This window comes from Pseudopodoces humilis, chromosome 12 (assembly GCF_049639895.1).
Source record: "Pseudopodoces humilis isolate 2021_Gansu_Grassland_sample_001 chromosome 12, ASM4963989v1, whole genome shotgun sequence".
NCBI lineage: Eukaryota > Metazoa > Chordata > Aves > Passeriformes > Paridae > Pseudopodoces > Pseudopodoces humilis.
In genome coordinates this window covers 5,954,602-5,966,901 of record NC_142211.1, presented here as the reverse complement: position 1 = coordinate 5,966,901, position 12,300 = coordinate 5,954,602, and the positions used below count along the sequence as shown (strand labels likewise).

At 49.3% G+C, this 12,300-nt stretch overlaps 1 protein-coding gene across 1 annotated transcript; it reads left to right on the top strand.

Moving 5' to 3' along the window:
- The first annotated feature begins 6,270 nt into the window (after window positions 1-6,270).
- Window positions 6,271-7,539, top strand: LOC148183308 (uncharacterized). Its single transcript, XM_088061391.1, is given in 1 exon segment — window positions 6,271-7,539. A coding segment is annotated over 1 exon segment (1,269 nt).
- Window positions 7,540-12,300: the final 4,761 nt, after the last annotated feature.

Here is a 12,300-nt window from a genome sequence, read left to right as displayed (position 1 = left end):
TTTTCAGGGCTGCTTCTCTAGAGAAGTCACGGTACTCCGGCCCTTCCGTCACCGTGGCAACTGGCGCCCGACCGTGGGGCATTCGAAGAAACCCTGAAGAAGCATCTGCCTGCAGCTTTAACTGCGAGGCACACCGCCGCTCGAGCCGCTGCCCCTCGAAGAAGCTTCCTTGCATTTTAGCATGAGGCTATCCAAGAGGCTGTGACCGAGGCCCTCACTGACCATCCGGGGAAAGGAAGAGCCTCTGAGGACCGGCCGCCCAGGTGACCACCCACCCACCCAGCAGCTTTTTTTTCGCCCACGGGCATCTGCCGAAGAGAAATTGTAAGTCGATCCCGTGAAGGGTTTTTTCAGGCTTTTTTCTTTTTCTTTGCTCTTTTACTGCTGGGCAGGGAGTGAAAAAGGATGGGGAACCAGTCCTCTGCATGGAGGCTGAGCTGACCTGAGAGGGACTTTTATATCCAAGTTGTAAGCACCCTAGAAGTGGGAAATTTTAAGTTTTCTAAAGGGGATTTAAAGAGATTTATTCATTGGGTTTTTAAAAATTTTAAGATTAATTCAGATTCTGCTAAATCGGGAATTTTTTGGGATAATGTGGGAAGAAAGTTATATACAGTTCAAGCTAAGGGAGATTTTTCTGTTGCAAAATTTTTTCCTGTGTTTCAAAATATTATTTTCTCATTGGAAAAAGAGGGAAAAAAAGAAGAGGGAGTTTTGGGTCCCCAGTTGAACCCCCCAACCCCGTCAACCTCTCCAAGTTCCCCTAAACCCTCTTCCCTATCTGAGAGCCAGTCAGTGGGTGGACATTGCCCCCGGGCACAGGTCTGCTGCCGTCTCCCTGACATCCCCCTACCGTCTCTCTACCCTTACCAGGGAGGCAATGGCCATGCCGCTCTGGGTCTTTCCTCTAACCCCTCTCCCATGCCCTCACACCCGGTTGTGTCCCCCCCAGTTCCTAGCGTTAGCACAGATGGCGCCGGCAGTGTGGCCAGCCCCACCATTTTCTCCCACTCCCACCCCGGTTTTCCCGCCCTCGATGCCCAAAATGGCCACTTTCCCGCCTTCACCCCTTCTCTTCCTGCTGTGCCCTGCTCCTCCTCCCCCACCACTGCGTCGATGGGTGTAACCGCATCAGGCCCCGCCCCATCCATCGGGAAACCCCTCCCTGTCGCGGACCCCGGTCCCACGCCTTTGCGCCGGGGCCCCGCCCCCCCGGCACGCCTGCTTCAGGGTCCCAGTGCCCCGGAGGTCGGGACGGCTCCGGCCGGAGCGGGGCCATCTCGGCTTCCCCACCCAGCCACAAAAGGGCCAGCTCTAGGCACCCGAGTCGGCCCCGTGCTGCCACCAAGCGCCCCCCATCTCCACTAGGAGATGAGAGCAGTGAATCTTCTTATTCAGATTCTGAGTACGAAGACCACTGGGCTGAGGTGCAGAGGGAAGCCACACGAGCGGGGAACTCAGCTCTGTCCCAGAAAATACTTGCCTTTCCTGTAATAATGAGGAGAGACAGGGCAGGGGCACAAGTTGCCACATGGGAATCCCTCCACTATAGGGAACTGCAGGAACTTTGTAAAGCTGCTGAGGAACATGGCAGGGGTTCACATTTTTTTAAACACTTGCTGGAAGCCTCCTTCTCTGCCCACGTCATGGTCCCACATGACATCAAGAATATTATGAACTGCCTTCTCTCCCCAGCAGAGTACATGTTGTGGGAGAGGCAGTGGAAAAAACATTTAAAGCAATTGGCAGATGTTTATGCTAAAGATGCTAACAGACCTAATTTTACTTTAGAACAATTAGCAGGAGAAGGAGATTTCCAAAAGCCCTGAGATCAGGCCCAGGATCTGCCTGAAGCAGCTTTACAAGATATAGCTAATGCTGCTAAGATATCTCTTTTTACCACCCCTGATGATAAAGTGCCAATGCAGTGCTTCACCAATATTAAGCAAGGGGCAACTGAGTCTTTTATTAAGTATATTGATAAGTTAAAAGTGGCCATTGAAAAGCAGATAGAGAGCCCTCAGGCACAAAAGGAATTATTAGTAAAAATAGCAATGGCCAATGCTAATCCGGAGTGCAAAGCAGTTTTGCTAGCCCTCCCACTGGACCCCGAACCAACCACAGATGGTTGAAGCCTGCACCAAACACTCCTCCGCCTCAAGTGAGAATACAGTGGCACTTGCAGTGGCTAAGGGAGTGGCAGAAGGGATATCTGGAGCTTATGCTGCAGACCCCAATACAGGTCGTTGTTTTAATTGTGGCGAGCCTGGACATTTTTTCAAAGACTGTCTGGAGAGACATTCTATACAACCGCCAGCCCACCAACGGTTTCCCAGACAAAACTGGCGTTTGGGAAACTTCAAGCAGAGCCCTGAATGGCCCCGCGCTTTGACATCAAATCAAATGCCGCACCACTCCACCCCTCCTGCCAAACCCACCACCCTGCCTCCACGGGGACCACGATATCAAGCCCAGCAGGTGGAGCGCTTCAGATGGGAACCCGGCATCAACTGGTAACTAGACTCTCTTTACATATGAAGGGTGACTGTATTTACAAAGTACCCACAGGGAAACGTGGACCACCAGGCGGTCCCTCCAACATCTTAATACTTGGGGATCCAACCAACTCTCCAGGGCAAATTCATACTGTTCCTGAGGTTCAGACTATATACCCTGGAGATGAAATTTCCATCTCTCTGACCTGCATAGACCCTCCTTATTATTTAAAGGAACAGACTCCCATGGCACAGGCCTTTTTACTTCCTAGTGACTGCCCAGATCAGGTTCCACTCAACCCCAGCACTATGTGGACTCAGGTTGTGGGCTTCAGCAAACCCATCGTGGACTGCAGCCTATTTTGTTATGGGGAAAGGATTCAGCGCCCAGGAATGCTAGACACTGGAGCAGATGTTACCATCATCGCCCGCTCCGAGTAGCTGGACAATTGGGAATTACAACCTGTGACAAGCATGATTTCAGGAATTGGAGGGATGACAGCTTCCATGAGGAGCAAACGGAATATTATCATTGAAAGACCTGAGGGACAAATGGCAACCATCATGCCATTTGTGGTGAGAGCACCAATCACCCTCTGGGGACAGGATCTCCTGTCCCAATGGGGGGCTTCTCTGCAGATTCCCAGCAGGGATTTTTAGTGGGGGTCACTGAGAAGCGCACCACCCCTACCATCCCCCAATTCACCTGGAAACAGCACCATCCAGTGTGGGTTGATCAGTGGCCCCTATCTGAGACCAAACTGCGCGCACTGGAAGCCTTTGTGGAAGAGCAGCTTGCCAAGGGCCACATCACTGAGTCCAATAGCCCTTGGAACTCTCCTGTCTTTGTCCTACGCAAACCAGGAAAAGACAGGTGGAGACTCCTTCATGACCTCCGGAAGATCAACGATGTCATTGAAGACATGGGATCCCTTCAGCCTGGCATGCCCTCCCCTTCAATGCTCCCTCGGGATTGGAAGCCGGATGTCATTGACATAAAGGACTTTTTCTTCAACATACCCCTCCATCCTCTGGATGCCCCCAGATTTGCATTCTCGGTTCCCTCTCCAAACAGACAAGCACATTTAAAAAGATACCATTGGCTGGTCCTTCCCCAAGGGATGAAAAATTCTCCTACCATCTGCCAATGGTACGTGGCCCACATTCTATCACCTGTGAGGACCCTGTTCCCAGATGCCGTCATCCTCCACTACATGGATGACATCCTGGTTTGTGCTGCTGACGATGACTATCTGCACCGGACTTTACAAAAAACTATCCAGACAATTGAGGACGCTGGATTTGAGATACGTGAAGACAAGATCCAGCACACCTGCCCTTGGACCTACCTGGGACTCCGGATCCGCGAGCAGACCATCGTGCCCCAGCAGCTGACCATCAGAGATGACCCCAAGACCCTGCGAGACTTACATCAGCTCTGCGGGTCCATCAACTGGATACGCCCTCTGCTTGGGGTAACGACAGAAGTCCTTGCGCCCCTCTTCAACCTGCTCCGCGGCAGCGAGGACCTCGATTCACAGCGCTCCCTCACGCCGGAGGCCCAGGAATCCATCACCAATGTCCAGGAGGCCTTATCTTTGCGGCAAGCCCACTGCTATGAGCCCAGCCTGCCCTTCCAACTAGGTATCCTGGGTAAGGCCCCGCGCTTACACGCACTCATTTTTCAATGGGACATGGCATTGAAGGATCCACTCCTTATCATCAAGTGGATCTTTACACATAACCAGCCCACTAAGACTATTACCACTCCGCAGGAAATCATGGCTGAACTCGTTAAAAGAGCTAGAGTCCGTCTCCGCACTCTTGCAGCCTGTGAGTTCACATGCATCTTCCTCCAATTGGCAACTGGAAGTTTGGAGCCTTTGCTCCAAACCAATGAGAGCCTTCAGTTCGCTCTCGATAGCTATTCAGGTCAAATTTCTATATACCCACCTGGCCACAGACTTTTCAAAACTACATTTAATTTGGTCCCCAAATCATTTCAGAGCAAAACACCGCTCAAGGCTCTGACGGTTTTCACAGATGGCTCGGGGAAATCCCACAAGTCAGTCATGACTTGGAAGGACCCCAGGACACAGAAATGGGAGTCTGATGTCTAAGTGGTCGAGGGATCACCACAGATTGCTGAATTAGCAGCCGTCGTCAGAGCTTTTGAGAAATTCCAAGAACCTTTCAATCTGGTTACTGATTCGGCTTATGTGGCTGGAATAGCTATGAGAGCAGAACATGCATTTCTAAAAGAGGTCTCTAACCCAAATTTATACAAATTGCTTTCTGAATTAGTATATCTTATCTCCCACAGAAAGCAACCTTACTATGTCATGCATGTGAGGGTACATTCTGACCTCCCAAGTGCCATTGCCAAAAGAAACAGGAGGGCAGATGCCTTAGCCATGCCTGCTGAAGCAGCCAATGTCCCTGACATTTTCGCACAAGCTAAATTGTCCCACCAGTTCTTCCACCAAAACGTGCCTGCACTGATGAGAATGTTCAGACTACCCAGAGACCAGGCTAGAACAATAGTTGCTACCTGTCCCAATTGTCAATCTTTCCAAATACCAGTCGTTAACTCTGGGGTTAACCCCCGAGGACTTAACAGCTGCCAAATATAGCAAACCGATGTCACTCACGTCCCGTCCTTCGGGAGAGACAAATACGTACATGTGTCAGTAGACACCTTCTCTGGTGCAGTGTTTGCTTCAGCCCATGCAGGAGAAAATGCCAAGCACACCATCCGACATTTTCTCCTTGCTTTTGCTACCCTGGGAGTCCCAGAACAAATTAAAACAGACAATGGACCTGCTTACACCTCTCACAAATTAAGAGACGTTTTCAATGAATGGGGAGTGAAATACACCACGGGCATTCCTCATTCCCCTACAGGGCAATCAATAGTAGAGAGGACCCACCAAAACCTGAAAAGAGTCCTTGATCACCAGCGGGGAGGAACAGAAATCATTCCCCCCATTGAGAGGCTCTGTAAGGCTCTATATGTCATGAACTTTCTAAATTGCTCATCTACAGAGCCTGACCCCCCTGTAATACAGCACTTCTCTAATTCAAATCATGCCAAACTCACGGAGAAGCTGCCGGTGCTGATCAAGGATCCTGAATCACAACGGACATCAGGACCTTTCCCATTGATTACCTGGGGGAGAGGGTATGCGTGTGTGTCCACACCATCAGGACCTAAGTGGCTCCCAGGGAAAAATGTAAAACCTTATTTAGGCCCTACAAACCCTGCAACAGACTCAGAACTTTTAAAGTCTCCTGAGACCCACACAGGTCCAGAAAAACAGCAGTCCACTGCAGCCTGGAAACGGAGACATCGTCGGAGTCCACCGAACCGACCTACCACCAGACCAACAACCAGACAGAGGCCAAACCGTCCTGGTACCAGGGCCACAACGAGACGACTGCCAACATCACGCCTGACACCGTGACAGTACACAAGTCTTCTTAACTCCCTCCCCCTTCCCCTTCTTGCCCTCGTTGGCTAGTTCAAATTGCCAGTTTACACCAAAATGCACCTCTGTGCTGCTGGTGGTGTCGGGTCATGTGTCCCCAGTACACAGAATAACCTTGCTTATAATTGTTGTTTTTTTTTTAAAGAGGGGGGAGACGGGAGAGAAAGGGAAAAAAGAAATTAGCCCCCACCCCCCCCCTCCAAAAATCAGAGCTAATCTTTTATGTCCTGTTGTAGAAAATGGAGAGCAAAACCATCCTTGAGTTCCTGATGTTCCTGATTATCTGGATGCTCCTGAAAACATCAGCTGTAGAGGCCTGGCTAGTAGCACAGCCCCAGGAGAAGGTGTGGATCACCCTTGCAAAGACGCTCCAACAAGATTGCATGTGCTTGTCCATGGGCAGCGCTGCCAACCCTCTGTCATCCTGCCTGGTAGGGATTCCTTTAAAGCCCCATGAATATCCTTTCACAGGGAAAGAACCCAACCCGGTAGACATTTGGGATGAGTGGACAAAGATCTTGCCCCATGCACCTGAGGAACCCCAGGAATTGGAGCTTTTGGGATCCTCCAAAGCTACCTATTGCATAAATTTTAATTATCACCCAGTAGCCAATACATGGCCTGCCTCAAAATACCAAAGGGCAATTAAATCAAGGAAAAATGTGACTCCCAACAGTAAAATTTACAATCAGTCCAAATGGTGCAATTACACCAGCAGCACACGATCCTCCTCCTCTCACTATCCCAGAGTGCTGCCCCGGGGAGTGTTCTTGATCTGTGGGGATAGAGTGTGGGCAGGAATCCCTTCCCGACTCCGGGGAGGTCCTTGCACGATTGGACAGCTTACCATCCTCACTCCAAATTCAACTCTAATACATGATTGGCTGAAAAAGAATGAACTGGCCCGCCAAAAGAAAGATCTCACCCAATTAGATGAAAATTGCGATAGCCAAATGAAAGATAAATAAAGGTCCTACACAAAGAGGGTGGTGATGTCAGTATTTTTGCCGTGGGCAGCTGCTGCTAAAGCCCTTGGTGAGCCTTCTCACCTTGAGTTCTGGCTTGGTAAGCAGGCCAACTGGCCCTCCTCTGTCCTGGGTGACCTCCTGACAGATGAAGAGACTGTTAGGCATGCCACGCTACAAAATCGAGCTGCCATAGACTTCCTACTCCTGGCCCATGGACACGGCTGCGAGGAATCGGACGGTTTGTGCTACTTTAACCTCTCCAGCCCCAGTGAAGGCATCCACGCCCGCATCCAGAGACTCCAACATGCAGTCCAAGAACTCCAGACTGAAAAAGAGCCCCAGTGGCTTGAAGACCTTTTTGTGAGCTGGGGACTCGAGAGATGGGTTGCGTCCCTCCTCAAAAACATTTTTTGGGTTTTCTTAATTGTTATTATCTTCCTAAGTATGTTTTCATGTTTTAAGAAGCTATTAGCTAACTCTCTAGGAGATGCCTTTTTAATAAGTAAAGAAGGGGGAGTTGTGGGTGCGGAGGAGCCCGCCGAGCCCAAGATCCTGGCTCTCCCCTGGAGACAAGATACTTCTCTGTAAGAGAGAGACAATGTGTCGCTCCCAGGGATCTTTGAGTTAGTTATGTTAAACTGTTGTGCCCCATTGGTGTTCCCCCCTGCTGTCCCACCCCGATACAGGTATCTCGGGCTCCCCCCGCCCCTCTCCTCCCCTTTAAATATCCCGGGTTTTCCCCTGTTCCGGAGATTAGCTGTTGCTGGCTCCCTTCGCCAAAGCCCTGCCTGAATAAAGGTTTGTGCTTAGCGGAACGCTGGACCAGCTTTCTCGTCCCTGCTTCCCGTGTCGCCTGCCCGCCGCCGCTGAGCTGAGCTGGAATCACTCGACTGCCCGAAGCTGCTCACACGCGCTTCGGCCCAGCCCTTTTCAGGGCTGCTTCTCTAGAGAAGTCGCGGTGCTCTGGGCTTTCCATCGCCACAGCAACCTATAAGTGGGCATGAGACCGAGGGGTGGACCTATCCATGGACAGCATTTCTCAAGTTATCCATGACTGTGAGACATGCCACAATCAAACAGGCCAAGCGGTTGAAGCCCCTATGGTATGGTGGGCGTTGGTCCAAATATAGGTATGAGGAGGCCTGGCAGATTGACTACATCACACTGCCTCAAACCTGCCAAGGCAAGCGCTACGTGCTCACAATGGTAGAAGACACCATGGGATGGTTGGAAACCTACCCTGTGCCTCATGCCACTGCCTGGAACACCATCCTGGGACTTGAAAAGCAGGTCCTTTGGAGGCATGGCACCCCTGAGAGGATTGAGTCAGACAATGGAACTCATTTCAAAAACAGCCTTATAAACACCTGGTCTAGGGAACAGCACTGAGTGGGTGTACCATATCCCCTACCATGCACCTGCTGCTGGGAAAGTGGAGAGGTACAATGGACTGTTAAAAAACATCTTGAAAGCATTGGGTGGGAGATCTTTCAAAAATTGCGAGCAGCATCTAGCAAAGGCCACGTGGTTAGTGAACACCTAAGGTTCCACCAACAGAGCAGGCCCTGCCCAATCTGATCCCCTGCATACAGTAGACGGAGACAAAGTCCCAGTGGTATGTGTCAGAGGTTTGTTAGTAAAGACAGTTTGGATCAATTCTGCTTGGAGTACAGACCAACCCATTTGTGGGGTTGTCTTTGCTCAGGGACTAGATTGCATGTGGTAGATAATGCAGGAAGATGGAACAACACAATGTGTAGCTCAGGGAGGTCTGATTGTTAGGTGAGAACTATGAGTAAATATCACTGCTGAATATCACTTCCCTTGTCTGTATATAATGCATGTGTTTGTAGAGTTAGAATATATATTAGTTTTGGTAATAAGTTGACGATATAGGGAAAAGTGGTGGAATGTCCTGGGGTGACTTTATGATGCTTGTATCCTCAGCTGCCTTGTTTATGTTACATATTAAGTTCTGAACCTTTAAGACTGGCTCTGAGAGCAAAGGGGGGGAAAAAGAAGCCCGCAGTTTGTGTTGAGAAAGAACACTCACTCCCCCACATCCTGCTCCTGGACTGTGGTGTCTGCAGCACAGACAGACAGCGGAACAGAGTTTTTTTTGCTTTTAGTTAGTTTTTAGCTAGCTGAGGCAGACAAGTTCCCTGGACTTTGTTTTCCTTTTTCTTGGATCTGTTCAAACCTGCTCTGGACTGAAAAAAAACCAGCCAAACCTTAGGAGTTCACGCCTGTGGCCCACCGGGGCTTGGGCCTCGGCACTTTCCAACACTGGAGGGACTGATAAGAACCTGAGGGAGCTGAGCTACACCACATGAAAAGGACTTTTTCTGGATTTGCCATCTCATCGAACATTGAGTGGTTTTATTGTTTAATATTATTCGATTTCTGTTAAATAAACAGTTTTTTCTACTTTTCTCCAAGGAAATCCTTTTTCCTGAACCAGTTGTGGGAGGGGCTGCTTGAATTTGCTTTTCTGGGGGTACCCCCATTCGGAGGTTCTCTCCCAAATTTGCCCTAAACCAGGACACCCAGAAAAGAGTGCTCCTGTCCAAGGCGTAGTCATCCAGCTTTTCCAGGAGTATGCTGTGGGAGACAGTGTCAAAGGCCTTGCTGAAGTCCAAACAGACAACATCCACAGCCTTTCCCACCTCCACCAGGGGGGTCACATGGTGATAAAAGAAAACCAGGTTGGTCAAACACAACCTACCCCTCATAAACCCATGCTGGCTGGGTCTGATACCCTGGTCATCCTCTAAGTGCTGTGTGATGACAATATAAACTTCTCCATTACCTTAGTAGCTACTGAGGTCAGGCTAACTGGCCTATAATTACCAGGATCCTCCCACCCACCCTTTTTGTGAATGGTTGTCACATTGGCTAGCTTCCACTCTTCTGGAACTTCACCAGTGAGCCAGGACTGTTGGCAAATGATGGAGAGCAGCTTTGCAAGCCAAACTGCCAGCTCCCTCATCACCCTGGGATGGATCCCATCTGGTCCCATTTATGAACATCCAAGTGGCTCAGCAGTTCTCTGACTGCCTCCTCTGGGATAACAGGGGGACCATTCTGCTCTCTGACACCATCTACCAACCCAGAAGGACAGTTGTCCTGAGGACAAGCCATCTTCCCATTAAAGACTGAGGGAAAGAAAGTGTTAAGCACTTCTGCCTTCTCTTCATCTGCAGTTCCTAAGTTCCCTCCTTCATCCAGTAGAGAACAAAGGTTGGTCTTATCCATCCTTCTACCATTAATATGTTTGTAAAAATATATTTTATTATCCTTTACAAAAGTTGCCAAATTAAGCTCAAACTGAGCTTTGGCCTGACTAATTTTTTTCCTATGTGTCCTAGCAAGCCCATTAAATAGTTCCTGAGAAACTGGACCCTCCTTCCAAACAAGATACCTTCTGTTTTTATTCCTAAGTTCCTTCAAAACCTTGTTGCCCATCCAGGCTGGACTTCTGCCTTGTCGACTCATCTTTCAGCACACAGGGACAGTCTGTTCCCGTGCCCTCAAGATCTCTGTTTTGAAGCACACTCACCTTTCCTGGATGTCAGAATTCCAAGCACAGAAAATTCTCAAAATCTTTTGCATGTAGGCTCAAACATAGACATGAACACAGGGTTTGACCTGAGACCTTGGAAAAAGCTTCCAAATTTAAAAACTATGGGAAAGAATGTGGGTGTAGTAGTTTGACATTGACTGATATTTAAAAAAAGAAGTAAGAAACACTCACATAAGTGATTTCTTTAAGAGAAGCTCCTGGAAGATTCCTCTGAGCCTGAGACAGGCCAATAGCTGGTGTCTTGGTATAGGGTAAATTTGGGAGAAAACCTCCAATGCCCCCCCCCCCAGAAAGCAAACCCATGTGGCCCCTTTCTCCCACCCCCCAACCGGTTCGGGAAGAGATTTCTCTGAAAGAAGTGGAAAAAACCTGTTTATTTCACAGGCAAAACACTACCCAGCACAAGAATGAACAGTATCAAATTACAAAACCTCTCGCTGTTCTGAAGAGATGACAACCTTCAGAGGGTCTCTTTCCTGTGGGTGTTTGCTCTGTTATCAGTCCCTCTGGTGCTGGAAAATGCAGCTGCCCAGGCTGGGCTCCCAGTAGTCCACGGGTGCAAGCTCCCGGTGCTCCCCCAAGTCCCCAGTTCAGAGCAGGTTCAATCCGTTTCAAAAAAAGGGAAAGAAAACAGTCCAGGAGGACGTCTCTGCTTCAGCTAGTTGGAAAGCCAAGGCGATCTGTGTCTTGTTGTCTGTCTGTGCTGTAGTCAAAACCCTGTCCCGGGATGAGGAGGGAGCAAGTACAGTCTCTGATAACAGACTCGGTGCTTCTTCTCCACTCACTCTTAGATGAAGTTTTAAGGATACAAAACCTATTTCTGGGCTAGGTGGACGAATGGGGATACAATTTAACATCACACTCACCCCAGGACACCTAGTAATTTTAGCCAACACTAAAACCCACCACATTATTTAGTGCGTTAGCCAAAAAACTCAAATTAGCAAATCTAAACCACTACAGTGGTTTTATAGTTTAGACAGAAAGACATTAAGCTACATAGCAGAAAGTTTTAAGGTGTCTCGGTTTTAGAAGACAGGTGTCTGCTAGGGAGGGCAGGAGCCTCCCTTGGAATGAAAGAATGTAGACCCCTTCCCTCCGAATTATTATAATTCTGAAATTAAGGGGCTTTCAGTCAAAGGTCTTGGGATAAGAATAACAGTTCTTTACTAGTATAACCAGGCAAACAAACAATAATAACTACAGCATTAGCAAGAAAACAGAACCAGGGACCCCGTGACAGCTTTCTCGGCTGAGACGGGATGGAGGAGAGGCTTTGTTTCACAAACCCCCTCGGGCAGTCAGTCCCGGTGCTCCTGCAGGGCTCTGAGGAACAGTCGGCTGGAACAGCAGAGGAATGATCAGAGATACTGGGCTGGTGGCTGAGGTGTATCAGCAGCTCCGCGGCGGTGCCTGGCACTTCCACACGTCCCGGCAGGACAGGGGGTGCGAGGCCACCAACAAAGAGGGAAGAAGGAGAAGAAGCAGCAGCTCCGTCTGGGTGATGGCGAAATTCTCTCTACCGCAACAGCTCTGTGCCCAAAATGTCTTTCTCCGAAGCTGAAGAAAGCCCGCCAAAACTGTCCCCACCCTCCTTTTTTCCTGCCCCCTTTCTCCCCCTGATCCTGGCCAAACTCTTTATCTTTTGTCAAGCACCCACCAAGTACCCACAGTTAAGTTTTCCCCGCAACTAATGGGTAAAAATTCCACGGGCAAGCCAGAACTAAAAAAAAGACACCTAACCCCTAACATAAGGTTCTAACGTT